At 54.8% G+C, this 27,552-nt stretch overlaps 2 protein-coding genes across 16 annotated transcripts in view; one reads left to right on the forward strand and one right to left on the reverse strand.

Moving 5' to 3' along the window:
* Positions 1-27,552, forward strand: part of CDH23 (cadherin related 23) — a 467,077-nt gene that overhangs the window by 398,376 nt on the left and 41,149 nt on the right. For 2 of the 12 annotated variants that reach the window (XM_021072661.1, XM_013983304.2), the window contains exon 1: positions 18,489-26,489. The exons of 8 other annotated variants lie outside the window; for them this stretch is intronic. The gene's annotated coding sequence lies outside the window, so the exon portion shown is untranslated. Of the gene's footprint in view, positions 1-18,488; positions 26,490-27,552 lie in introns of those variants that run through there. 2 more of the 12 variants (XM_013983302.2, XM_013983303.2) reach the window with 2 other exon arrangements.
* Positions 1,159-27,425, reverse strand: VSIR (V-set immunoregulatory receptor). Of its 4 annotated transcripts, none has more exons than XM_005671045.3 (7): positions 27,144-27,425; positions 15,739-16,167; positions 14,955-15,011; positions 8,069-8,176; positions 4,227-4,254; positions 2,598-2,794; positions 1,159-2,417 (listed from the first exon to the last, which is right to left on the reverse strand). In XM_005671045.3, exons 1-7 carry the CDS (start codon positions 27,223-27,225, stop codon positions 2,380-2,382), a joined length of 939 nt encoding a protein of 312 aa, XP_005671102.1. In that variant the 5' UTR covers positions 27,226-27,425; the 3' UTR covers positions 1,159-2,379. The 4 variants fall into 4 exon arrangements, with proteins under 4 accessions (XP_005671102.1, XP_005671103.1, XP_005671104.1 ...); XM_005671046.3 differs by having other exon boundaries at positions 15,739-16,164; positions 27,144-27,410; XM_005671047.3 differs by having other exon boundaries at positions 1,165-2,417; positions 2,598-2,791; positions 27,144-27,410.

Below are 27,552 nucleotides of genomic sequence, written 5' to 3' on the forward strand. Positions count from 1 at the left end.
TTTTCCGTGCACCCCAGCCCACAAGCACTGAGCCGGGGCCTGGAGGAACCAGCCACAGGGCTGGCATCTCCAGAGCTACTCCCACCCTGGGACGAGCAGAGAGGGGCACCCTGGTACCCTGCCCCTCCCTGTAGCATCAAGGAGGGCACCTCTAGGGTTGCTAGGGGTGGGGCGTGTTGTCATGGATGAAGATGAAGCCTGGAGCTCAGAGTAGTTTTCACTGAAAACAGGAAACCACGAAGCCGAGATATGTTCACTAGTAAGGGTCCAGAGAAGAAAAAAGCTCGAGGTCGTGCAGGAGGAAGTGCGGTGGCTTTCTGTTCCGGGGCCTCCCCGCGTCCCTCCACACAGCGGCAGCTGGGCCGGGGGTCTGGCAGCCAGATTCTTAGAAGTTGTCTCTGCCTTGAGATCAAAAGCTGAGGTTTGGGCCAGGCCAGCCTCCCCATGGTGCCAGGAGCATTCTTTCTGAGTTGGGGGACAGGGACTCTGGTCTGTGGGTTTGTTCTTCAACCCTAGAGGTAGCCTGGCCCTGCCTTGAGCAGGTGTCACCCTGCCCATCCCTGCCTTCTGGACCCCCATGAGCTGTGAGAACAGCACCCTCTTTCTGTGGCACCTGGCAGAGTTTCCACGGCAGCGGATGGAATCAAGGACCCCCAGCGATAAATCGGGAGCCAGGGTTCGGGGTTCTGGCTGCTGGAAGTGTCAGTGTGGTCTCAAGGCCCGAGGCCCCAGTTCACCCTTTCATCAGGGCCCCCAGGCATGGCTGGAGGCCCGTATGAGCCTAGGGCTCTGGGCCTGAGATGGGAGCTTTAGCAGGCTACGTCGTGCATCCAGGGTCCTGCAGCGGCAGGCCCTGGGCTCACTGCTGCTGGAGCGCCTACAGCTGCTGCTTTCTCCCTCCGCGACTCCTGGCCCCTCCAGGCCAGGCAGGCTTCTGCTTGCCTGCTGGACCCTCATCCTGGCCTGGAGTCCTGGCTCTGGGCACCCAGGCTGAGCCAGCATAGGCTGCTGGCAGACGAAGGTCCAGTTGAAACGATACCCTCCATAGCGCAGTGCCCAGGAACTTGGGGCAGCTCAAACTCGCCTCTCCGCCTCTCAGGCCCCACCTTCCGTTTTCACCCCCCGCCCCCAGTGAACAGAGACCCCTCCCCACTCCTCTCCATCCATTAAAACTTTTTAATTCCACCAAGGACGCCCCTCGTGTACGTGTAGAAAAACAAACCCGGGTCAGGCCCTGAAGCAGGAGATGGGAGCAGAGGGTCCAGAGCAGAGGGCACAAGCCTTTCCATGGACATGCCCGCTCCTCCCACCTGATAGGGTCGCTCTGCAGTGAAGGCTCAGCACAGACGGAATGGAACAGAATGGGGCAGGGAGGGATCCCTGGGCTTCAGGCCCCTCGGAAGCAGAGTCGGGGTTTAAACCCAGCTCTTAGCATCTGTCCACGGGGTTTGTTCGCACTGTTGCCCATGTAGTTTTTAATAGCACCCCTTCTTCAGACTCAAAAGTGTCACAGTTTGGGCAATACATTATGTGGTCACTATCTCCTTGACCACATGGTTCAGGGGCGGGGGAGCCCTCTCACCTTCCCAGCAGGCCCCGCCGGCTCCCCACCCCCACCCCCATCTGTGGTGGGTAGTGCAATCTCTGGCCTCATTCGCATTGCTCAAGAGGCCAGTTGGCTCACAGTGGCCACCGTGCCCCAGTGTATACTTCCCGTTTGGGGACCTCTGGCCAATGAACTGTGGGAACCAGAGTATAGGCAGTGGCAGCCCCAGATTTGCTTAACCTGTTGACAGCTCCTCAGTGAGTTTGCTGCTGGGAGGTAGCCAGGAAAGGCCCCCGTGGCCCAGGGCCAGGCAGGCCCAGCCCCGGAGCCCCCTGGGTACAAAGAGTGAGTCTGACAGATGAGCAGCCTCAGGTGAGATGGGGGAGCTGGGTCATCACAGTGGGGAGGAGTCTCTCCACAGCGTGTCTTGTGTCTCATGCCCGGAGGGGGGCGCTGAGAGGCATGTCCAGTGCCCACCTGCACCGACAGGTCCCAAGGCTCATGTCCCAGGGAGAGAGGCTGCCACGAAGCTGGCAGTTCTGAGGCTTCTGGGATGTAGGTCATTTGGCATCAGTAGCTGGTGAATTTCAGGCCTCTGGGGTGGGTTCCCAGCACCTGACTGTCTTTGAGACAGGGATTGAGTGATCCAGTACCTTCTCCCTTCTGCCACGAGGGGTCGAAGGTCAGACCATCAGGGGGACCTCAAAGAATCTGGGCTTGGAGCAGGAGGCAGGAAATGGGGCCAAGGCCAAGGGACCACTCAGAGGGCCAGCCCTGGCTCAAATGCACCTGCCCCAGGCCCAGCCACAGCTGCCTACTGGCACCCAGCTGGTCTAGACGGCCTCGGAGTTTGGGGAGTCGGGGACAGGGTCTGCAAAAGAAAGGAGAAGCAGAGTGAAGGGGGCGTGGCTCTGTCCTTCATCCCCCAACCCCACACCCTGAGGCTGTGACTCCCCAGGGAGGACGGGGAGTGACACTGATGCTTGGCAGGCCATGGAGAGGTCATGACCTTACAGGCTGTAGCACTGTGCGGGAAAAGAGAAGCTCTCACCTAGGGAGGGGAAGAAGACATCGCCGGGGCCTTGTGGAGACAGAGGAGTGTTGGGCTCAGAGAGCAGGTGCCGCCCAGACTCAGAAGGCTGCCGCTGGGCCACATAGGACAGGGGAGGCCTGGGTTTGGCCTCCACCATCCCCTGGGAGGGTGGAGAGTTCTCAAAGCCCGGGTTTTCAATTCCTTGAACGTTGCTGCTGGAGAATCAGAACCGAAGGTCAGCTGTGCTGCCAAGGCGAAGCCTCCGCCCTCTGCACCTGCCCCACTTCGCCGCTCCTTTCCCCCGCCAGGCCTCAGCAGCCTTTCCCAGCAGGAAGGGAGGATCCAGGGCTGCACTCTCCCGCTGGCCCTGAGCTAAGAGCAGCTGACCCCAGCCACACCATCGCCCCAGGCCCAAGCAGGAAGCCCAGGGCGGAGGCCCTCCAGGACCCTGGCTGCAGGAATCCAGGGACAAGTCTCTCTTTGGTCAGTAGAGTTCATGGCATTAGGATTGAATGCCTTGAGCTGAAGGGAGGCATTCTCCTCCCCATTTCCTGCTCTGGAGAGGGACAACCTCTGAGGATCTCACCAACTCTGAGATTCTAGCAGGATCACTAGCAGAACTTCCTGTGACCTGTCTGAAAAATCACCCCTTTCAAACACCCGGAGGAGCTTTCGATTTGGTGTTGCTGGTACCGGGGCCAAGTTCCTGAGTGTGGCTCACTCCTGAACATGACCTCCATGCCAGGCTGGGGGCCAGCTTCCTGCCCGGAGCGCACCACACACACTCCCCAGCCTCTGCACCCCTGCCCTGCCACCCTCCTCTGAGCCTGGTCAGCCTCTGCCCTTGAGGCCTGTGGTGGCCCGACAGCTTTCTCCTTGGGGTGCCCTGCAAGGAGGAGCCACAGCTCCAGGTGCACTGGCCTCCTTTGCATGTTTCAGTGTCTGCCCCGGGCTCAGCTGCTTCCTCTCCCCACTGCTACCCGGCTGACCACTGAGGCCCAAAGGTGGGTGCATCGCCCATCCAAGTTGGAGCTCAGCCTCCTGGCTGAGGGTTGGCAGGGAGCACAGCCAATCAGCACAGATGTGTAGCCCTCAGTGACAGATGGCAGATGCTCTTCTAACCAGCTGTGCCAGGCAGCAAAACAAGGGCCCTACTGCACAGAAGTATTTCCTTCCTGACAGCTGGCCCAGGGCACAGGGGGGCCCAGGAAGGCCTTGTCTGTTTTCTCAGCCCTGTCATGGTATAAGCTGTGACCAGAGAGGACAGGGGGAAAGAGCTGGTCTGTCCCAGTGGAAAGTTCCCCCCCACCTCCTTATGTACTAACTAGCCTCCATGAGCTTGAGGGTTCGATCCCTAGCCTCGCTCAGTGGGTTAAGGATCTAGCGTTGCCAGGAGCTGTGGTGTAGGTCGCAGAGGCAGCTCAGATCTGGTGTGGCTGTGGCTGTGGCGTAGGTCAGCTACAGCTCCAATCCGACCCCTAGCCTGGGAACCTCCATGTGCCACGGGTGTGGCCCTAAAAAAAAAAAAAGAAGAAGAAGAAGAAATGGCCCAGGGAGAAGCAGGAGGACAGAGAGCCTGCCAAGCTTTGAGTCAGGATGGGGAGAGACTGCGGGACGTGTTCTCGGGAAGGTCTCCATGGGCCTTACCTGTCCATCCGCACCAGCTCCTGGGCACCTAGGGACAGACAGAAAGAGAAGGCGGTCAGAAAGGGAAAGCCCGGAGTTCCCGTCGTGGCGCAGTGGTTAACGAATCCGACTAGGAACCATGAGGTTGCGGGTTCGGTCCCTGCCCTTGCTCAGTGGGTTGACGATCCGGCGTTGCCGCGAGCTGTGGTGTAGGTTGCAGACGCGGCTCAGATCCCGCGTTGCTGTGGCTCTGGCGTAGGCCGGTGGCTACAGCTCCGATTCAACCCCTAGCCTGGGAACCTCCATATGCCGCGGGAGCGGCCCAAGAAATAGCAACAATAACAACAACAACAAAAAAAGACAAAAGACAAAAAAAAAAAAAAAAAGGGGGGGAAAGCTCCTCCAGAGAGCATCTCTGCCCTGGCTGGCAATGCCCCTTGGGGAACAGGAGCAAGCCCAGGCAGGACTGTGCTCAGCCCTCACCCCACCTCTCTTCACTCAGTGCTCTGCCTAGCAGGTGAGGCCTCAGTGAGTGGCCCATTTTGTCCAGTGATAAATGAAATTCGGGCTCCCTTTTACAAATATATAGGACAATATTTGTTCACCAGGGGACCAAAGGCAGCCAGTGATTTCTCCTATGACTTCACTTTGATGATGTTAGACATTCAGGGCCAACCAAAGACCTGGCTCCTGAGTTGCTCTTTCCTGTTTGGACATTTGTCACGTTCTGGGCATCAGCCACGATTTGCTGAGCGGAGGTGTTGCAAGCTCAGTTCGTAATTAGAGTTCCTGGTTCTCTCTGTCCCATCCTCCACCTTGCCTAATAGGGCATCTTTCGAGGCAGCATCTCTTAGATGAACCTTAGGGGGGCTCGAGATCCCCATCCCTTCTCAGCTAGACTACTCCTTTCTACTCCACATCCAAGCTGCTGTCACCCTGCCCCACTTTGGGGGTTCCCCACCCACCCAAACTGGCCACCAACCAGATGCAATGACCCCAACTTCCTTCTTTCTCGCTGTTCCCCACATACTCCCACAGATCCTTCTCGTTTTGTAAGAGCTTCGCTGCCGATTACGATGGGGAAACAAAAGGTGGGGGAGGGACACAACAACAGAACACCCACGGGGAAGTTGCACACAAGTTCCTGAAATCTCTGAGGCATCGGAATCATGGCTCCTTGTTTACTGGGCAGCTCTGTATCTGGCTCCGTGTGGGTCTCGGCGTTCCCTCAGCTCATCCTCTCCGCCGCCCTGGGATAACGCGTGTCTGACTCTAGAGCAGCTGCCATGCTCACTGGCTTCCGCAGCACACAGCCTTGCTCAGAGCTCCTAGCCCTTTCTCTTTCTTTTTTCCTGAGTGTGGCTCATTCCCGAGCATGCCCTCCATGCCAGGCTCAGTGCCAGCTTCCTGCCCAGAGCGTGCCACACGTACTCCCCATCCCCTCCATCCCTGATGTGCCATCCCACTCCAGGTCACTCAACCTCTGCCCTGTGGCCTGACTCCTGGGATTTCGCAGGGACTTCTGTTCCCATAACCAGCAGCTGCTTCTCTAGCATCTAGGTCAAGAAAAGTGACCCAGGAGTTCCCATCGTGGTGCAGCAGAAACAAATCCGACTAGGAACCACGAGGTTGAGGGTTCAATCCCTGGTCTTGCTCAGTGGGTTAAGGATATGGTGTTGCTGTGAGCTGCAGTGTAGGTCACAGACATGGCTCAGATCTGGTGTGGCTGTGGCTGTGGCTGTGGCTGTGGCCAGCAGCTATAGCTCCGATTAGGCTCCTAGCCTAGGAACCTCTATATGTCGCAGGTACAGCCCTAAAAAGACAAAAAGACAAAAAAAAAAAAAAAAAAAGGAACAGCGACCCAAATCCACACTTCCTCTCCATTTCACACTTGGTTTCTCTGGGGTGGTCCCCTCTGGCATCTCTTGTGTCTGTCTCTGAGCCTGCAACAGGTCATTTTTTTTTCTTTTCTTTCCTTTTCTTTCTTTTTGGAAGGGGCAGGGGACTGGCCTCAAGAATACTTTTATTAGAAGATAAATTATTGATACCTTCCTGCTACTGCATAGAATATATCTGGGGATAAGGTGCAATGAAGCAGCTGCCCATCACAGAAAAGGGGATTGTTTAGAATTTCAGCGGACACCTCAACATTGATCATGGCACAGCCCAGGCCCCCACTGCCCTCCCCACCCCCCAGAGTCTTCCTTCACTGAAGCCCATCAGCAACCAGCTCACCTGTCCCTTCCTCTGGGAGGCCCTAAACTGCAGGTGTCCCAGTGTGGGGAGTGGGAGATACTGGGGCCCAAACCCCAGGCTCCCCATGTCCTCAGGCCACCCCCCACAGTGGTCTGGCCTGGAGATGACTGCTCTCTGATTTTCCTTCTTCCATCCTGGGATATGGCACCAGCCTTGGCTCAATCCCTGGGGACCCTATGAGGAAGACCAAGGCACCAAAGCAGGATCAGCAGCCCCCTCCCCAACCCCGCACCATCCTCATCCTCTGCCCAGAGGCAGCCTTGTGGTCTGGAGTGAGGGGGACAGAAAGCACCTCTCTATCTGGGAGCTGAGCCTAGCCGAGCATGTCTCTCATCCCTTCCCCACCTCCATGGAAGTGCTCCACACATGAGCAGAAGCATTTCTCTCCCGGGCTGAGCCCCTGGGTTCCTCTTTCGGATCCAACCCCTTTACCCTCCCCCACCCCAGATCCAACCCTAGGGTATTTGTGTCGTTAGGCTGTGGTGGGTTTTGTGAGAGCAATAGGATGACCTGGGAGAAAGGCAGAGATGGCCACAGCCCCTGAGTGACCCACTGACAGCCGGACAGACAGGGCTGTCAAGTAGTTACAGTCCCGCCAGAGCCAAAGCCAAAGCCACCTGGTGACAGAGCCGGCCTCTGTCAGTTACTTCTGCAGCAGACAGAGGAGATGAGGTAGGGGAGGCCATGCAAGGGCCCCACCCTTTCATTCCTGGAGGACTGGGCTAGCTGAGGCTCACGGGTGGGGTCAAAGGAAGGGCAAGGGGCCCTGTCACCCGAAGAGATGGGTGAAAAGGTATCTGTGGCCACAGTTTGAAACCTGGCTCCACTACGTACTCGCTGTGTGGTTCCTTAAAGGAATTGCTTAAATGCTCTGTGCCTCAGTTTGCTCAGCTGTAGAATAGGCCCAGAGGCAGGACCAAATTCTTAGTGGTGCTATGAGGAATAAGGGAGAATGATTATAACAAGCTCGGCGTGGTACCCGGCACAGCAGTCTTACAGGTTAGGGGTCCTGGGCTATGACACGCATGCTGATGAGTGTTTTTTATCATGCAATGGGTTTACGGTCCCTGAGAAGCGTGAGTTGAAAGCTTTGCGTTTGAGTCTTAGCTCTGCCACTTAGGAAGTTATATAACATTTGGTTAGTTATTTAGCCCTGCTGATCTTAGAATTCTTGCCCATAAAAGGAAAGAGCTGAACCAAGTTACCGCTAAGATCCCTCCCAGTTCTGATACTCCAAAGGTCATTTTGTCCCAATAATTGCTAGCAAAGCAAGCCTACCTGTACATCAAAGCCGGTCCCCAAAGGATCTTCAAGTGGCAGCGTTTTTATAAACCACTTTGAGCTACTCCATGTGCTTATTCATTCGTTCAACAGATATTGAGTGCCAAGCCAGCACTGCCAGGGGCTAGTGGGCACTCGAGCCCTGAAAGTGGCACATCTGGGTCCCCTCCTCTCTCCGTCATTGAGCCCAGCTCCTTCCAAGGACTCTAGCGGCTCTGATCTCTTGAGAAGAAGAACTCTGCCTGCCTTTTGCCTTAGTTAATCCCCACAGCCGAGTAGGACAGGTCACTCACCACCCCCCAGCCCAGGCGGGCAGGAATACTCACGGCGGTTGGAGGCCACCTGCCTCTGCTTGTAGACCAGGAGCAGGATGAGAGGGAGGCAGAGGATGCCCACGATGCAGGCACTTGTAGCCAGGGCGGCAGCCGTGATACCTGAAAGGGCGAAGAGGCAGCCAAGGTGAGGCTGCATTCCCACTGCTCCTCCTGAGGGGAAACTGAGGCCCAGAGATGGAAGGCTGAACAGCAGGAGGACCCACCTTTACCCAGGCCCCACAGCCAGACCCTCAGCAACTCATAGAGGCACAGAAGGTCTGGAAACCCCAGAGCACCCAGAAATGGGCCAGGCGCTTACAGCTGAGGCAGCTCCATGGAAGAGAGAGAGCGGGGGGCGGGGGGGGGGGATCCTCACCCCAGCCCAGGAACAGCTGGACCACCCAGGGCCACCAGTTGTTCCCTGCAAAGGGAGAGCAGACCCTTCCCAGACCGCATGCCACACATTCAAGGTCAAAAGCCTGAGTGAAAACTTTAGGAAATAGATGGTGGTGATAATTGCACAACATTATGAGCATAATGCCAGTGAATCGTACACTTGAAAACAGTTAAAATGGCAAATCTTATATGTGGTTTTTGAGCGCGATAGAAAATAAATGAATAAAAAGCCCTACTTATCCCTTGAGAAACTCCTTAGCTCTGGGACAGGGCCTCTGAAAGTGATCTCACAGGTACAATTCATGGGGCAAAACCCTGGGCTGGGAATTAGGGAAATGTGAACCCTTGTCCAACCTTTAAAGTTTTTTAAGCTTTCTAAATTACCAAAAAAAAAAAAAAAAAAAAAAGACAAGTTAAAAAAAATATTCAAAAGTCCCTTCCTCCCCTTTTACCTGGGCCTCCTCTAAAGACATAATCATTGTCCCAAGTTTTCTAGTGTGCAGCCTCAATACAGTCTCTGCATGTGCAGCATGTATGGGATCACATGACAATTGCTTTTCCAACTTCGCACAGCTTGGACACCTCTCTGTATCGGCAGAGACCTACCTCATTCTGCCTAGGGCATTATCACGTGGCTCACCCCTAATTTATTCAAATAGTCCCCTGTTGGCGGATATGTAGGTTGCTTCCATTTTTCAATATAACTAATAACGGAGCAGTGAACTCCTTGTGTACGCATTTTTGCTCACTTGGGCTAGAACATCCAAACATAAACCCCTAGTAGTGAAAGTGTTGAGCCAACGAGTACGTGTATTTTCTTTTAGGCTATTGCTAAATTGTTCTCCCCCCCCAAAAAAAAAGCTGCATGGCTCCACCATCCCACCAACAGCACGGGAGGTTTAATTTATTTCAGTCCATCTGCTGACTCCTGGAGTTTGGCTGAGAACAGACATGCCCTCAGAACCACAACCAGCGTAAATGCACTTCCTTCCCAATTTCAGCCCTTCCTTCTGACAAAAAAAACAACAACAACAAAAAAAAACGGATGGGCTGGGATACCGTGTCACGTCAATTTGGCCCCAGGGAACTTTGGGAAGGTGGACTGGCTCACTGTTGCCTTGACACCACTTATTTGGGAATAAAGGCTGTTTTTATCTCATTGTGTTGCTAAACAACCTGACAGTGTAAACAAGCTTTCGGGGGGTTCGTTCAGACTGCGGAAGAGAACAAGCTGTTTTCAGGCTCTTTAGAAGTACCCGCTGGTACAGGAACAGTTGCTGGGCTCGTTACAAAGCAAGTTCAACTCCACATTAAAGCAGGTTCCCCGCAGACCTTAGCCAGGCTGCACTTTGACGCAGAGTATTGAAAGTAAAGTAGTCTATAATTGAGACATTTGAGTATCTCCCTAAACCCCATCACAGGACCTTATTGTGGGCACTGAGAAACTGGCTACAAAGCACCCTTTTCTGGTCATCAAAGCAGGTCTCTCCTCTGGCCTGGAATGAGCGGCATGCGGTATAGACAGTCAGTGACCACTGAGTCCCGCTCCCTGCTGGCCATGGGGGCTCAGCCCAACCTCTCTGCCTGACTCCTATCCCCAAAGACTCTTCCTCTGTGGGCCCTCTAGGGGATCAGAATTTGGTTTCCTTACAACCTAGGCTGGGGCCAGAGGGCAGGGTTTGGGGACAGCTCTGTGGACCAACTGCCCTCTGAGACCGTGGGCTTCTCTGCAGAGCACAGCCTTGCCACAGCTCCCCACTCTTCCCCCCAGGTGTGGCCAGTATCTGGGGGGTTGGGGTGGAGGGGAGGGTCCTGCTTGGTAGCCATCCAGAGCCAGGTTTATGCTGAGGAGGTGGTCAGGCACTTAGCAGAGGCTGCTGCCGGGCCAGCACCATGCAGTAGGCCAGGCCCTTACCCAGAGGCGTGGGAAGGGAGGAGCTCAGCCTGCTCAGCAAGTCTCTGTACAGGACCTGCCAGTACCTCGAGGGTGTTTTCAGAAGAGGGAGTTCAGTGGAGCTGCCTGGTTCCAGGGAGGGGGCTGGATGAAAGCAAACCAAACATCCTGCTGTGTTGGGGGTGGGCAGGTGGCTTCTCGGGGAGGTGGGCTGCCTAGCCCCATGTCCTGGATTCAGTGAAAAACCACAGCCCCTCAACAGCTCAGGGCTCTGTGGGTACCACCTTCCTCAGTCCCAGTCCCCTCTCATCACCTCCCCTGCCACCTCAAGCTGATGTGGGCATTCAGAGGATTTCAAAGACCAGCAACCCTCCATCTTCCAAAGATAGCATTAGGAGATGGGGGCTGCAGTTAGAGAAGGACAACTTAGAGTTTCTTGGCTGGAAGCATCATGAACTGACCAGGTGGCAAAGCTGGCTGTGGGGCCCTGTCTTATAGCAGGGACTGGGATCTTTCCAAAGGTGAATTTGGCAGTGGAGGGCAGTGGCCAACAGCTGGCCCTGGGGCCTACGAGGCACATAGGTCACCAGCAAATGTCTGTGAGAAAACACGATACTGGAGTTCCTGCTGTGGCACAGTAGAGATGAATCTGAAGAGTATACATGAGGATGTGGGTTCGATCCCTGGCCTCGCTCAGTGGGTTAAGTAAGGATCTGGAATTGCCGTGGCTGTGGCGTAGGCTGGCAGCTGCAGCTCCAATTCAACCCCTAGCCTGGGAACTTCCTTCCGTAGGCTGCGGAGGCATAGCATACGGTCTAAAAAGACCAAAAAAACAAAAAAAACAGGATCCGCATCCACGGTCCACTGCCACCTACTTGCCACTTGGCACAGGGTAAGGGATGAGATGACTTGGGAAACCAGGCCTAGAAATTCTGCATTAGAAGTAATACCAGCCAGCATGGACACCATGCCTGGCATGGTGCTTTGGCGCTTTCTTTACATGGAATACCTCATTTTAGCCTCAGAACAACCTGGAAAGTGTGGTTAAAGTCATCATCTCCGTTTTTTTGTTTGTTTTTGTTTTTGTTTTTGTTTTTTTTTTGGCCTTTTCTAGGGCCGCACCCATGTCTTAGAGAGGTTCTTAGGCTAGGGGTCGAATCAGAGCGGTTGCTGCTGCCAGCCTATGCCAGAGCCACAGCAATGCCGGATCCTTAACCCACTGAGTGAGGCCAGGGATCGAACCCGCATCCTCATGGTTCCTAGTCATATTTGTTAACCACTGCACCATGATAGGAATTCCCATCATCTCCATTTTACAGAGGAGAAAACCACGGCACAGAGAGGCTAAGCAACTGGGCGGGTGTCAGACTCTGTGCTCTGAACCACTGTACCCTACTGCCTCTCGCTAGAATAGACTCGGTTTACAAATACATCCAATGCAGTACTTCATATTTTTTTTTAACATTGTGGCCAGTATTTTAAAATGGAGAGAGTTCATGTAAAATCTGGACTTCCGACTTGGCTTGGACATCAAGTGGCTCTAGCAGCCCTGGGCCCCCCTCCTAGTGTGTAACGGTTGGCACTGCCCTGAGAGACGGGCAGCTGGGTGCTCACCCCAGTCCCTACCCCTCCCTATCGTCTTACCCACCAGCTCCTGGGGGCATTGTGATTTTGATTTCTGACTCAGCCCCTCAGGTCACACGGATTGCCTCCCTGTCAGTAGGAAAGGGACTCGCTTGCTGCCATGGCTCAGTGGACACATGGCGCCCAGAGGGTGGAAGTGCCCTCCAAAGCCTCCACACCCCACCCCAAAGTATAGCTGGTTTCTTTTCATCTGAGACCACTTCTACTCTAGTGCTAAGACTCCACTGCAGCTGTAATTGCCAGCCCTCCAGAACCAAGCGTCTCTGGAGTCCAAAGGGGACTCTAGAAGTCACTGAAACCATCCCCCTGCCCTCGACAGCTGGGACAAAAGCAAACATATCCCTTTGGCCTCTAAGGAGACCATAGCCCTGGAAAGCAGGGGCCAGCGTGAGGCTGCACATCCCCGTAAGCTGGAGAAGAAGGAAAATGTCAAAATGTGAGAGCAGAGATGCCCAGCAAAAGAAGCCTGACCTACTCTTAATAGTTACGTTCAAGGTTCTGCCTCATCCTTGGGCTTTTATCGGCCAGACTCCTAGCATTTCTCAGGTGACTTCCATTCCCTGGATACCAGCAGTTGCTTCTCTAGAGTCTAGATCAAGAAACATGACCCAAGTCTCCACAGCCTCTCCATTTCACAGCTGGTTTCTCTAGCATCGTGCCTCCAGCCTCTCTTGATTCTGTCTCCAAGACTTAATGCATACACCTAGTTTTCAAAATGAGTACTAGTGTTCCCATCGTGGCTCAGTGGTTAACGAATCCGACTGGGAACCATGAGGTTGCGGGTTTGATCCCTGGCCTCGCTCAGTGTGTTAAGGATCCGGCGTTGTCGTGAGCTGTGGTGTAGATCACAGATGCAGCTCGGATCTGGCATTGCTGTGGCTCTGATGTAGGCCGGCATCTACAGCTCCAGTTCGACCCCTAGCCTGAGAACCTCCATATGCTGTGGGAGCGGCCCTAAAAAAGGCAAAAAGACAAAAAAAAAAAAAAGAAAAGAAAAGAAACTGAGGCTTCCAGAAAAAAAAAGAAAAAAGAAAAGAAAATGAGTACTGGCAGAGGGGAGGGCCCTGGCACTCAGGCAGGGTTTGCACAGTGAGCATCAGGCACTCTGGCTTCTCCTCCTGGCTCTGGATCTGAGAGACTGGGAACAAGTGCCTTCACCCTTCTGAACCTGTTTCTCCATCTGTGAAATGGGGGTGGGGGCTGAGATGACTGTTTCTGCAGGAGCTCCTGGAGGCAGAAGTGGGAGTAAGGGGTTGTTCAGAGTGGAAGGAGCGATGGGGAAGTGAACACTCGTGGGCCATGCCAGGTGAGGTTCGTCCCGTCCCATGCACAGGCACGCGTGTGCGCTCCCAGTCATGAGGCTGCTGCGTGAGAAGGAAGGGGCTTGTCAAGGGGGTCCTTCTCCCCAGGGTGCCACCAGAGGAGGAAGTGAGGAAGGCAGTGGCTAAGTGCTGAGGCTGCATGTGAGCCCTTCAGGGTGCAGGCAGGGAGGCTTGTTCTTAGCTCCATGTGGGTCTGGCTCAGACTAAATTGTGTTCTAATTTTGTTCCTGGCTGGTCTGTTTGTTGGTTCAAAAAAAAAAAAGAATAGTTTGAGTAGAAAGTCCCCACGGCCTTGGAGTGGAGGTTTGGCTGGGGCCATAGCAGAGTGTTCCCATCCCTGGCTGCGGTTTTGGCGTATGTCCTCCTAGAGGGCGGTGGGGATGGGGGGGGGGGGAACCAAGGCAGGGGCTGGTGCACACTAGATGCCCAGCAAAAACTAATGCAGGAAAGACTGAGGAAGCTAAGAGCCCTCCTCTCAGAAGAAGGGCACCCCTCAGACATCTCCCCTTTGCCTGATGCCTCTAAGCTGCTGGGCATTCTCGCCCGGCCTCCAGGTGCCCAGGCGCCCCTCGAAGCAGTGTTCCCATCCCCCATAGGGCACCTCTGGGCAAACACCAGGGGGCCGATTGCCACCCCACACTGCAGGACCAGTTTCCTCCCCAGACGTGGGAAAAAGGTGACTGAGCACAGTCCCAGCTAGGCTCCTCTTGTCAGCTGTGTGAATTAAGACAAGTTATGTCACGTCTCTGGGCTTCCATTTCCATGTATGTAAAGTGAAAGTGGTGACACTGGAGTTCCTGTCTTGGTGCAGCAGAAACGAATCCAACTAGGAGCCATGAGCTTGCAGATTCAATCCCTGGCCTCCTCAGTGGGTTAAGGATCTGGCGTTGCTGTGAGCTGTGGTATAGGTCACAGACATGGCTCGGATCCTGTGTTGCTATGGCCATGGTATAGGCTGGCAGCTGCAGCTCTGATTTGACCCCTAGCCTGGGAAACTCCATGTGCCACGAGTGTGGTGCTAAAAAGCAAAAAAAAAAAAAAGGGGGTGGGGGGTGATGCCTCCTTCACAGGGTTCTCATAAGAAGCCACTGAGATACCAGTACTTGGACCAACTTAGCCCAGTGCTGGGCACATAGCAGGAGCTCCAAAAACAATGTAGTTCCATTCCCCTTCCTTCCTCTGCCATACACAGAACAAGAAAGTTCTGATGAAGTAGTTGAATCCAGTATGACCCCTCCACCACCACAGCCCCCCAACCTTCCCATGTGGGAGAAGGCTGGTGGGCAGCGGCAGTGCCCACGGAAAACCAGCTCAGCAGCCTGTGGCACTCAGTACCTTTCATGGGGGCACCTGGCCAGAAGTCACTGCCAGGGCACAGCCCACCCAGGGTGTCCAGAGCTGGGACTCCAGGAGCCAGCTTCCCCAGGCTTTGGGCCTCGGAAGGGGCATGGGCTTCTGGGGGACTGCGGCCCACTGGCTCAGGTGGCGGAGGAAGCAAAAGAGAGGGACAGCAGCAGAGGAGGAGGAACAGGAATTCCATGGGCTTGGGGTGATGAGGTCAGAGTTCAGAGTGAGGCCTCGAGCCAGGATGAGGACAGCGGAGAACACAGAACCCAGAAGAGCCAAGAAGGAGGATCCTTACTTTCACTCTCCTTAGAGGAAGATGGGTATGGGATACATTTGGATGGTGCTTCTTCACCTGTGGGAGCAAAGAGCAGGGTCATTAGGAGAGTGGCAGGCCAGCGAGGTTTGTCCAGGCTAGTGTCACAGGTTCTCATGCTACAGTTCCCTTGGCAATGTCTGCCCAGCTGGACACACTCACACGCAGAGAGGCATTTTCACTGCACAGCCAGGCATGTCCTGCCCATCATCATGCCATGCCCAGGGGCATGTGGATACCTGCCCTAGCCCACACCTCTATCCAGCCTACTGCCCCTTACCCTCTCACCTAGACACACACATAACACATACCTAGACACACACATAACACATACACACACACACACACACACACACACACACACACACACTCGTAACTCTCATGCCAGGTCATGTATCACAGCCATGCAATTGTGAGCAGTCACACGCCCAGCCCAAGTTCGTACACCCTCCCCTGTTAAAAAGTCCCCCTGTCATAAACAGAGCCATAGACCCTTCCTCCCCCTCACACCCAGCTATGCAGAGAGACACTCACACAGCTCCACACACCGTACCACCCCGTCTCACATGCTTACCCCTGTGGTGCCAGCACCACGCATCCAGAATCAATCACACAGCTCCAGCACGGTGTTATGCCCGGTCATACAATCGGAGGCAGAGCACCACCTCCCACGGTCATGCTGTCCTCTCTGCTCACCCTCCCAGACAAGGACAGACACCGTCCCAGAGCGACAACCCCCAGCCTGTCCCACAGAGGAAGCCCTCACCTCTCTGCACCTGCAGCTCCATGGCTCCGTAGAGCCGCTGCTCTGAGTGGTGGTGCCTTATCTCCACCATCAGGCAGCAATAGAGGCCACTGTCCAGCAAGGTCAGGTTGCGCATGGTGAAGGTGAAGTTGCCGTGGTGGTCGGAGGCCAACTCCAACCCGTGGCGCTGTGCCAGATCCTGGCTGGAATTGGCCAGGTGGCTACTGTGATGCAAGTGAAGATCATGGAACGAGAGGTTGCGGATAGACCGGTGCTCCGAGCAGGCCTGCACCTCGCCCCGTGAGCTGCGGTACCAGGTCTTATAGAAGGTCACGTCGTGCCCTTTGGCCATGGGGCCCAAGAGTCTGCAGGTGAGAGTGACATTCTGCCCCTCAGGACACACATACAGGGAATATGGTGTGGTGATCTTGAACGCTGCCACCAGACCTGCTGAGAGAGACAAGAACCAGTCACACGCCTGAGCCGGCACCACTCCCAGTGCCCCCAAAGCAGGGAAGAACCTTGGCCTAGGGTTTCAAAGATGCAGGTTCCCTAGCCACAAGCTCCACATAAGTCAGCTGCCCTCCCCAAGCCTCAGCTTCTTCATCAGCTCCTGAACCCAGCTCCATCCCAGGCTGTGTGGGCGGAGCCACAGGCACTTCCCCAGGTGAAGCTGGACAAAGCACAGGAGACTCCAGGCAGGCAGCAAACTGGGCCCAGCCAGCGTGTGTTCCTCTTCCAGGTGGCATACTTGCCCTGGCCCCAGCTCCTGTCCCCCCACTGCGGGCACCATGGCTCTGCCCATACTGGCCCCTGGCATGTCTAACCTCCATGCCCAGAGCTGCCATGTGGGAGCAGGATGGGGAGCAGAGGGCTATTTGGAAATAGCAGCTCTTTGCCCTTGACCGCACCTCTGGTCCTTCCCACTCCTGGGGCTGGCCCTACCTTCCCACCTCCTCATCAGTGAGCAGTAATGGAGTATCTACCTGGTGAGGAGTGTGCCAGGAGCTACATCTCACCTGGAGGCTGAAGATGGGGCCTCCCCTGGGAGCTTATGACCTGGCTGGGCAGACAAGTCCTGCCTTTTGCCACAGTCACCCCACACCCTAAAGGGCACTTGAAGGAAAGAGGACAGGACCTTCCTGGGAATGGTCAGGAGACTTCTTAAAGGAGGGAGAGTCTTTGGGGTTGATGGACAGACAGGATTCCAGAAAGTGAAAGATGGTGGAGAAGCAGGAAAACCAAGGTGTCTCAGGGACAAGGACAGGAAATACAGAAAAGGTCATCTCCTTCCGACACCTGCCTGCTACCCCGTCTTCTTAGAAATATTTTCTAGTTCCTTTTGTTCTCAGTAAGCAAATGAGAATATCCCCTGGTCCTCTTTTTCTTACCCCTGTCTCCCAGCATTTAACTGTTGTGACCCCCAGAAGCACTCACCCTTAAGAATAAGACAATTCTGGAGTTCCCGTCATGGCGCAGTGGTTAATGAATCTGACTAGGAACCATGAGGTTGCGGGTTCAATCCCTGGCCTTGCTCAGTGGGTTAAGGATCTGGTGTTGCTGCAAGCTGTGCTGTGGGTCTCAGACGCGGCTCGGATCCCGCGTTGCCGTGGCTCTGGTGTAAGCCAGTGGCTACAGCTCTGATTCGACTCCTAGCCTGGGAACATCCATATGCCGCGGGAGCGGCCCTAGAAAAGGCAAAAAGCCAAAAAAAAACAAAAAAACAAAAAAAAACAAAAAAAAAAGAATAGGACAATTCTGTCTAGCTGTGAGCCTGTTTCCTCATGGGTACAATGAGGGACATGTTAAGCTAGAACACGGGGTTGTGAGAGGACGGACGGAATGAGGGAAAGAGGAGGACACGAGACATGAGCTCTCATGCCCTCTGCAGACAGGATGGATAGCTTTAGTTAGTTGATATCAGCGGCATTTTCATTTTAATTGGTTTCTCAGGGACTTTTGTAGGCAGAGAGGGAAGCAGAGTTTGGAAATATGTACGAGACCCAAATGGATATGTCCTTTCCATTGCCACTACCTGAAACCAGCCCCCCCCCCACCCCCGGCAGGGTTAAAAACCTGGCCCAGTCTGCAGAGAGGCAGCCTGGTGTAGCTTTGGAATCAGCCCAGCCTGCGCTGGAGTCCCAGAGCTGAGTTACTTAGACTCTGAGGCTCAGACTCCTCACTATAAAACATAGAAGTGAAACAGGTGCCTGCCATTGCTGAGACAAAACTACAGGTAATTTACAGGAAGTGCTCTGAAAGTTGGTGCCTGATGCCTGAGAGCTAGAGAGGTCTCTAACTCATTTCTGCAATTCAAAAGACATTACTTAGGAGTGAAAACAGTTCTGCAGGATAGAATGGAGAAGCTGAGCTCAGATTCTTCCCCACTAAGGGGTGAATGACTGATCACAGCTGTGGTCCAGTTTCGGCATGCCTCATATTTAAAGCAGAGTGTAAGAAGATCAGATACACCCCAGAGCCTCCCACTCATTTCACCCACATGTGAGAGGGAGCCATGACTGGGATGCCCAGATCTTGGGAAAGTCACTGCCAAGGTGAGCAGAGATGTCAGAACTTCTTTAGCAAGATGCTGAATTCCCTTTCAGGCAGAAATACAGAAGCCCATAAAGGGAAGGTGGTTTGCCTAAAGCTCCAGAAGGTATGAACTCAGAACCTGGAGCGTGGAGGCTTCAGGTAAAGCAGGATCTAGTTAGAACTAGAAGAAATAGCATGTCTTGTGCTACGCTAAGAGCTTTATGCTTATGTCTAACAAGCCTGTAAGGTAGATGTTATTTTTATTTCGGTTTCATCAATGAGGAAACTGAGGCACAGAGATGTTAAGAACTCACTGAAGTTCACATAGCAAATAAGTGCTAGAGTCAAAATTAAATTCAAGCACTTAGACTGTACAGAAAGGGAAAAATTGAGAAAGTGGCAGCCCACAGGCCACACCTAGCCTTCAAACATATTTTATCTGACCTTCAAAGTATTTTATGGGTTTTTTTTTTTTTTTTAGAGTACCAACATTTAAAAACCAGGAATTTGATTTGAAAATTCCAACTTTCAGCTTCCCTTTGCAAATCAGAAGGTAAACACTAAAGCAGCTTTCCTACAAGGCAGTCGTCAGCTGGGGCACTGGTGTTCTAGCTTCTGCCACAGTCCCCGTGACTCCCTGATGTTTCCACCTTGCCTGCTTCACTCCCTCACCATAAATGCCCTGTGGACGTTTGAGTTTCTGATCCACAAGTGTGGCTTCTTGGTCTAACCAGGGAGAGATTCTATTGCCCAAGCCCATTGTCCTATAGATGAGACCCTCAGGCTCAGAGGAGAGATGAGCCACTCAAGGTCCTCAGTAGAAGCCAGGCTGTTGCATTATGTCTGTGCCAGGAAATGAAGGCGGAGAAGAGCTACAGAAGGGACCCTCTGAGTAAGAACAGAGACCCACCCCAAGAGTGGACCCTGGATTATCTCTGCCCTGCACTCCCCCTTTCCCCAGAGGGCCATATGGGAGCTCCTGCCAGCATCGCTCCCAACTGGTACCCTATTTTCCCATTTCCCAAACATTTTCTTCAGCCCCAGAGCTACCCCCAAGGGTGAGAGCTGAATCCAGATCCAGCAGCCTTTGCAGGGGGCTGGCTCAGTAGAGGCCAGGGCCACAGGTCTGGGGTGGGTGGAGGAGGACCGGTAGAGTAGAGGCAGAGGCAGCAGCCAGAAATGGAGCACAGAGCTGAGCAAGGTGGGGACGGCTAAGTGGACAGAGGTGTGGATAGGGTGGGGCCAAGTTGTGGGCAAGATGAGGCTAGCTTGGGGGTGGGTTGGGTGTCCATAAGAACAGGGAGGTGGGGCAGGGTGGGAGCAAACAGCAGGGCCTCCAGTAGAAAGTCAGCCCAGAGCCCTCTGGGTCCAAGCACTGGTGTTAGTGATGGCAGAATTGCACGGGCAGCAATTTTCAGCCCCAGAGGCAATTTCCTTAAAGGCCTGAGGGGGACACAGAGCTGGGGTTCAGAGACAGAGTTGGGGAGGGGCGTTGCTCAATCCCTAACACCCCATATGCCCCAGAAGGATTTCTTCCCCTTTTAGAAAAAGGAGAAGCTACAGTGGCTGTAGGTTTGGGTGTGTGGGAGAGTGCGCGGCAAAAGGGCCACCAGGTAGGAGTGGCCTGGGCCTCCGATGGGGAGAGAAAACACTGTGTTTGTTGTGTCTGAGACTCTAGCCAGGACACGGCCCAGGGGCAGCCTGTCCTGAGGGGGACTCTGAAGGACATCGCATCAGGGAAAACAGCACATGTGCCCCACACCATCCATGACCGCGCAGACGCACGTGTTATCGGGCTGTAAATAGCACAGCTGGAATTATAATTATTTGGTGGGAGGATGTTGCTTATTGTCAGGGGCAGATCCTTTCAGACACCTGGGGCATTGTCGGAGCCTTGGGAGAGTGGGTGGGGAGGAAGGCCCCTGGCTCCAGGGTGGCCCAGGGCACGTGGGACAGGAAAAAGCCCCCAGCCCTAGGCCTGAGCCTATGTCCATGTGGGAACCATCCATCATTGTGCTATTCGTGGGGCCCAGCACCCCACCCCAGCCCTCATCGGTTGCTGGGTAAGATGGCAAAAGCACCCAAAGGAAGAATGCTGTGAACTTGGGAAATTCTAGGCCTCAGGATTGAAAACTCTGGCTTGGGGAGTTCCTGTTGTGGTGCAGCAGAAATGAATCCAACTAGGATCCATGAGGATTCGGGTTTGAGCCCTGGCCTTGCTCAGTGGGTCGGGGATCCGGTGTTGCCTTGAGCTGTGGTGCAGGTCGCAGATGTGGCTCAGATCTTGCATTGCTGTGGCTCTGGTGTAGGCTGGCAGCTGCAGCTCTGATTCGACCCCTAGCCTGGGAACCTCCATATGCCGAGGGTGCAGCCCTCAAAAGACAAACAAACAACTCTAGCCTGGACGCCAGTCCCCACTTGGCCATGCCCTTGCTGTGTGCCTTTGGGCAGATCCCATCCTTTTCTGGGCTTCCCTTCCCTGCTTCTCTATCTTAAGAGACTCTCCACATTCCTAGGCCCCTTCCAGCTCTGAAACCCTGTGGCGGGCTGTCTTTCTTTAGGGCAGAGGAATGAGGCAAGATTGGGACACGGAGGTGACCACAGACATTTGAGCACTTCTTACATGTTAGCTAGGACTTGCTAAACACGTTATACTCACCGCTTTTAGTTCTCATGACACCCTTGATGTAGGGCTTATCATGCTCATTTTAAAGATGACAAAATAGAATCAGAGAAGTCAAGCAGTTTGTCCAAGGCCGCATAGCCCTCCGCAGCTGAACTAAGACCCACACCTTGGACCAGCCAGCACTAGAGACAGGAAGAGTCCCCCACCCCACCCCCCAGTGGGTGGGGCTGACACCTCACCCTCCAGCTACTGAGAACGTGAACTGACCTCCACTTGACTTCTCCACACCCCACACAGCCATCCTTGCTCTGCCTCAGACCCAAACGGAAAACATCTTTCTTGCATTCCACAAATATTTACCAAGGTCCTAAGATGAGCCAGGCCCAAGGCAGAGAGGCCAAAGGGGTGCAGAGCTCCTTAAGGGACTTCCGCCCAGAATTTGGTCCTGCTTCTGCCATTTTCCAGCAGTAGGACCCTCAGCCCCAGGTGGGCTCAGCCTCATATAGAAGCTTCTGTTCCAGTACCGGGGAAAGGAGCTCTTGTTTGGCTTCATCTCAGGACAGTAGTTTTGTGTGATCTTTTTCCCCCTAGCAGGCACCTTGTGAAACCCTGTGGGTGTGGTGCCTGGGATGGGTGTGTGTGGGTGTGGACAGACGTGTGTTTTCCCTGACGGGGCAGGAGCTTAGCAGGCAGTTGCCAAGGCAACACCCCAGCTTTTGGAGGTGTGTCCTTGGCTTGATTAGTCAGGCCTGGGAGGCCCCACCCAAACAGCTGAACTCTGTCCAGCTGTTAGGAGCTGTAAGTACACAGTTGCCGATGGCCTGTTATTGCTGGCCCTGTGTGAGATGCAAAGGGCCAGGTCTTCGCCCTCAGAGGGGGCCACAAACAGACACAGACCTGGTCTCCAGCTCCTCACCAGGCCCTGTCCTCCAGGACAGTCCTTGGAGAGTATAAGAATAGGCCAGGCTCTGTCTTTATCAAGATGCAGAGCGAGCATAGAGGGCAACAGAATCAAGGACCAATCAGGACTGGACCCGATTCCAGCACCGAGCTCCAGGAAATGCCCCCGGGGCGAGGGGCTGGAGGCCCAAAGCCGGCAGGCCCGCCCATGGGGCTCCAGGGCCAGGAGGACAAAGGGCACCTCAGATGTGTTTATTGATACCTGCTCCTGCAGGAAGTGTCCATTCAGATCAGACCAAGGAGTTCGGGAAGGGGAAGCCAGGCTCTATGGGAGGAAGCAGCACTTCCAGTACCTTGGGAAACAAAGCATTGGTGCGTCCGGGGCTGGAGGCCATTGGCCGGCACAGCCCCCAGGGAGGAGGCCCACTAGGGGATGCTTCTGTCCTTCCTCAGCTCTCCCAGGCCCTCCCCAAGGATGACCATCTGTAGCCCAGACTGCCACCTCGAGCCAGCTGCCCTCAAGGTCCTGAGCTGTGAGGATTTCCTAAGGTTCCGCTTCAGATCTTTTTATGCCCTTCCCTCAGCGTGGGAGGCTCAGGGGTCCTGGTAGTAGCTGGCACTTAACACTATGCCCGGCATCATTCTAATCACTTTTTCATGGAGTCGCTTATTGAGTCCTCCTTCCCTACGAGATGGATAAACTGAAGTGCGGAGAGATTAAGTAACTGGTATAGAATCTCACGAATAGTATGTGGTGGTGCTGGGATTTGAACCCAAGTCATCTGGCTCCGGCGGCCTGAACTATAGAAGTAGCCAGAGGCAGACTAGAGGCCTCATCTCCTTCCTGCAGATGGACAGGATGACTTGGCTAGTGAGGCTGCAGGCTCCCTCTCCCACTCTCCCTGTGGTGGCTGGGACAGCCACTTGGCCACAGCATGGGGAAAGGCCTCAGCGAGAGCCGCTGCATGTATTTGTGGAAGGCACCAGGGCCTGAGAAAATGAGGGACAGGAAGAAGCCCAGAGAGGCCTGCTGCCCCTTTTCTGGCTTCTCAGGATAGTGAGCAGTGCCCTCTCTCCCTTTCTCTAGGACAGCCAAGCTGTCCCCTGCCACCAGTTGCCACTCGTCACAGTGGTGAGTTTGCTTCTCCAGTGAGGAAGAGGAGCTGACGGCAGCTACAGCAGAAGTAGTTTTACTTTCAGTTTGGTGACATTAAATACCATTGAATCACAGGGAGAGAAGGTTAATCCCTTTTCGATTCTCTTTCAGTCCTGATTACATCAAAGAGAAAGTCCCAGTTTGATGCCTGTGTGTCTTCAAAACATCACTATTACTTGCTAAGCTCTCCTTCTTTTGCAGCGTACAGCAGGCTTGGAGCCTTCCCCGGGCTATGGTTTCCAACTAGAATGTACCTTATTTGGTTTTCCTACTATGTACTTTTATGATTTTGTTCTATTTATGGCAAGTGACACAGACTTTCCATTTATGGCAGTGATATAAAATTTCCCTTTAGAATCTATTTACTTAAGTAAAAGAATGTGTAGACTTAAAGACAGTACACATAGGGTGATAGACACTGCAGAAATCCCCAACGTGATGAACAAATGACTGACAGTCAGGAAGCACCATCATGGAATTACCCTTCAGAAGCGAGTGGCCAGCCTTGCCAAGACCATGCCACCCAGCCTGCCCAGGGCTCAGATAAAGGGGGAGTGTGTGTTCGTGGTCCCACAGTACATGAACAGCAAAGGCAGGCCTTGACCCTGGGTCCCCATAGGAAATAAATCCTATGTTGAAAAGTGAAGGGACGAGGCTGGCTGGGTCAGGAGCAGAGCAAGTTCATTACTGAATTACTGATGGGCACAATGGTAGCCATTCTTTCTCTCGGGGAATGGTCAGCCAAAGGGAATAGGCTGAATGTTAAGACCAGCTGCAAGCAAGACCCCAATAAGTCAAGCTAACCCTGGGCCCGGATTGCCTTGAAGTTGCAAAGTCCCCATCTCTGGGGAACTATCAAGAGGAAAATCTAGGGACACCTCCATAGACGTTTCAGGCTGTAAATGCCGAGAGGGGCTACAGGGGGCTGGGCCCAGCACATGCTTCCTTTAGGGCTCCCTCATCCTAGAGAGTCCTGTCCCAGGGAAACCAGTCAGCCAGTGCCTTCCCATGCTCCAGGTACTCTGCCAGACCCTGCAGGCAGCGAGGAGCTCAGATGGTGAGCCAATGGCATGTGGCCTCCCAAAGCCAAGAGGCAGAAGAACACTACACAGCCAGAGTTCCCCAGGTGACAGGCGCTGTGTTGGGTGTGCAGCGAATCTTCACAGCAGCCCCCCGAGGGAGGTGCTGTTGTCACCCTGCTGGAGAGATGCGAGAACTTGCTCAGGGATGTTGAGTAACCTGCCTACAGTCACAGCGCAGTAAATGGCCATCTGGGGATTTGAACATAAGTCTGATCAACTCCCCAAGCCAGACTGTTAAGCAACGGGGTTGTACAGGAAGCCCTGGCAGGCAGGGCACACGACTGCAGGTGTGTTGCTTAGGGACCAGAAGAAGCCCAGAGAGGGCTTCATCCTTCCCACACAGGGTGGCATCGGAAAGACCTTGGGTGGGCCAGCGCTGCTGCTGAGGGGATCTGGGGGTCTGTCAGAAGCTGTACCGCCAATCCCTGGTTCACCCTCCCTGGTGAGGCCGGGCTGCTCCTGGACGAACAGTGGGCTTAAAACCTAGGGCTTCAAACTCAGTCTGAGGGGCTTGGTCAGTGCAGGTTGAGGGGGCCACTGCCAGTGGACCCAGTGGTCACCAAGGACCCCTTCCTTCTTTTCTTTCCCTCAGTCTCCTCCCTATAGGGAGGTGGCCTCCCAGCCGTGTATCTCCCACTTGGGCCACCTCCCTCTTAGGAAGGTCAGGCCCCAGGGGGGACCCCTTGTTCTTCTTGGGGGAAAGTGGGAGCAACCAGCCCAGCCCAGAATGGGGCTACCCAATATTGCTGGGTACCTCTGGCGCTAGGTTGATGTCCCCTTATGTCCATGGGCTGGCCTCAAGGCTGCAGCTTTCCACCCCAGGGCCTCTGGGCAGTGGATGGTAGATTTCCTAAGAACTGATCATTGCTGTGTCAGAGGCTTGCACCACTGGGGTTACTCAACAAGGCCCTGCAACCTGCTTACTATGAAGGGAAGATGGAGTCTCCCTCCAGCCCCAGCATGCCTCCCTAGGCTGGTTCCAGAGTTGGGCTCAGCCTATGAGGACTTGGCAAGGACAATACCTCCCTCGGGTCCTAGGCATGCCAATCAGGAAAGAAGAGACTCTGCCACCCTTGGGGGCTGCTGGGTCCTGGCTCCTAGGGGCCTCCCTCTACCCATCTCACCCCAAGTCGGGCCCAGCAAAGCGGTCTTTTCTTGGGCTTCTGAGCACCATGCTCACCACCACCATTCTCCATGGTGCTGGCCCAGCCCCAAGAGTCTGCACCAGCCACCTCCATCTCACCTTCCCAAAGCATCAAGGCTTTGACCTTGAACAGTCCTGTTCACGGCAACCCAGCACCTCAGCGGGCTGCCGAGCAGGCCTTTCCAACTCACAGACACCCCTGACCATACCTGAAACCAGGCCTCCCCATGTCTTATCTCCCTTGTTGCACACCGTACTGGGGGGCAGCATGAATAGTCATATTTCAGTTAAGAATACTGAGTCCCAGAGTAGTTTGGACTGAAAGAATTCTCCTGATTCCTTTCGCTGCTTCAAACCCTAATTATCTATCTCCCTGAGCTGGGCCCAGGAAGAGATGGAGGACCAAATTGTTTAAATAGCCGAGACCTCCGGGAGTCAAGGCTCCCAGCCATGCAGACAATATGGATGAGGGGCTCTGAGCACTCTGCTGCTAGCCACTCCGCAACCTGGCTCCCTTGGTCCCAGTGCTCTAGGACTCAGTTTCCCAAACTGGGGCTGCTGAACAGAGAGTGGCCCAGCCAGAAGAGGGCACGGCAGGGGTAAGAAAACTGCAGGGCCTCTCGGGATCTCTTGGAAAGGATGGGGCAGGGCAGGTGGTCTGTGGTAGGTGGGATGCTGGCCTTCTTGCCCGCCACCACCCCCTGCTCCCTTGGGAAGCCATGTCCACTGTGATCCATGGCCTTGGTGCCAAGACTGCTCCCCCACCCCCTCTGGCTCTTCGTGGGGAGGGTCTAATTTGGGGCTCAGGCAGGTCTGTTTGTGGGGTGGGACTTCCTCCCCTCACTGGAGGCCCAGGCAGGTCTCCCAGTGCTGTGATAATGTGCTGCCTGCAGGTTCCCCAGTTTGTTTCTGAGGTGTTTTCCAGGTTCTCTCAGCCTCCTCCTCCTCTTGCTCTTAGCCTGTCCTTCCCTTCCTCCCTTTTCTTCTGACTTGTCCACTGGGTCCCTTGCCAAGCTCTCCACCTCCCTCCTGCCTCCCTCTGACTCCCTGCATGACTCACACTTTCCCCGAGGCTTCCCAGGGAAAAAGTTTAAAGTTTAGTTCCATAGGCTGCCTGCCGGCCCTCGCTTCCCTTGAAATTCAGCTGCTTCAGTGCTGAACAGGCAAGAACCAGGGGCAAGGCTGTGAGTACCGGGACCCCACCCCCAGGAGCCCTGACTAGGATATAACCTGGAGTTGTGACAGTATGGACTTTGGAAGAGGAAAGTGGCACCTCCCTGCATATGGCCTCTGTGTTTGAGCTGAGAAAACTGAGGCTAGAAAGATGCTGTAAGTTATCTAAGGACCCAGAAGGGGCTCACAGGCAAGCTAGGAAGCATCCCACATTCTTCCCAGTGCCCCACACTTGTCCCTGAGCTTCAGCTTTGCTAGGATGCCCAGAATCAGCCGACCACTCAGCTCTCAGCCATCAGGATAAGGATGAGACGGGCACCCACGTCCAGGAGTGGACCAGTGCCCACCAAGGCTCAACCCGGGGTGTCACTGGGGTACAGGGCACTGGCTGAGAATATACAACTCCTGTGCCACGTGAGATCCTAAAGCCCAGAGGCGGGGCAGGGAGATGCCGCAGGTGTCAAAAGCCAGTGGCATCCACTAGAACACAGTGGGCCGTCTCCACCATGTTCATCTCCTTTCTGCAGAAGGTACCCGTGCCCTGGGCTCTCTGGGCAGGGAAGGGTTGGCTAGGCAGCTGCTTGGGCAGCTGTCAGCATACAGATGTGCCCCACCACCCCGCCAGGGCACTTCGTGGCAGAGAGCTGCTGTCCCCTGCCAAGCAGTTCTAGCAGCTTCCCTGCCGCAGGGTGGGGGTCAGGGCAGGCTGAAGGGGGCTCCCAGGGCACCCCCATCTGACCTGTGACCCCCCACCCTGCCCGCCGTGCTCTCCCGGTGCTCCTCCCAGCACCCAGGCTCCGCCGACCTTACCTCGGGAGGCAGCCAGGAAGAAGGCGAGGAGCACAGGCCCCCAGCGCCGGCTGCCAGCCTCCAGGACTAGGGGGACGCCCATGTCGCCGTCGGGCAGATCGGCGTCTGGCGTAACCGGGCGGGAGCGGGCCCGGGGACGTGCAGAGGGCACACTGAGTTCGCAGGGAGCGGACGGGACGGGACGCGGCCGGCGGGGAAACCTCCGGGCGAGTGAGTGTCGAGCGAGCGAGCGCAGCGGCCGCCCGAGAGCCGAGAGCCGCCCGCTCCAGAGCCCCCACAGCGCCCCCGAGCGGCCTTAAGAGGCAGTGCCACTCCACGGGCCGGCGGGAGGGGCTTCCCGTTGACTCTCACTGGACTGGCCCTGTAGGTGGAGGAGCCAAACACTGTCCCAGAGAGTCAGGGCCACTTC

This window comes from Sus scrofa, chromosome 14 (genome assembly GCF_000003025.6).
Source record: "Sus scrofa isolate TJ Tabasco breed Duroc chromosome 14, Sscrofa11.1, whole genome shotgun sequence".
In the NCBI taxonomy this organism is placed as follows: domain Eukaryota; kingdom Metazoa; phylum Chordata; class Mammalia; order Artiodactyla; family Suidae; genus Sus; species Sus scrofa.

Coding starts and splice junctions, on each gene's coding strand:
- VSIR (XM_005671045.3), bottom strand. CDS start 27,225: ATGGGCGTCCCCCTAGTCCTGGAGGCTGGCAGCCGGCGCTGGGGGCCT. Junction 15,012..15,738: donor GGAGCTGCAGGTGCAGAGAG/GTGAGGGCTTCC, acceptor TTGCTCCCACAG/GTGAAGAAGCACCATCCAAA. Junction 2,795..4,226: donor GAGCTGGTGCGGATGGACAG/GTAAGGCCCATG, acceptor CTGATTCTCCAG/CAGCAACGTTCAAGGAATTG.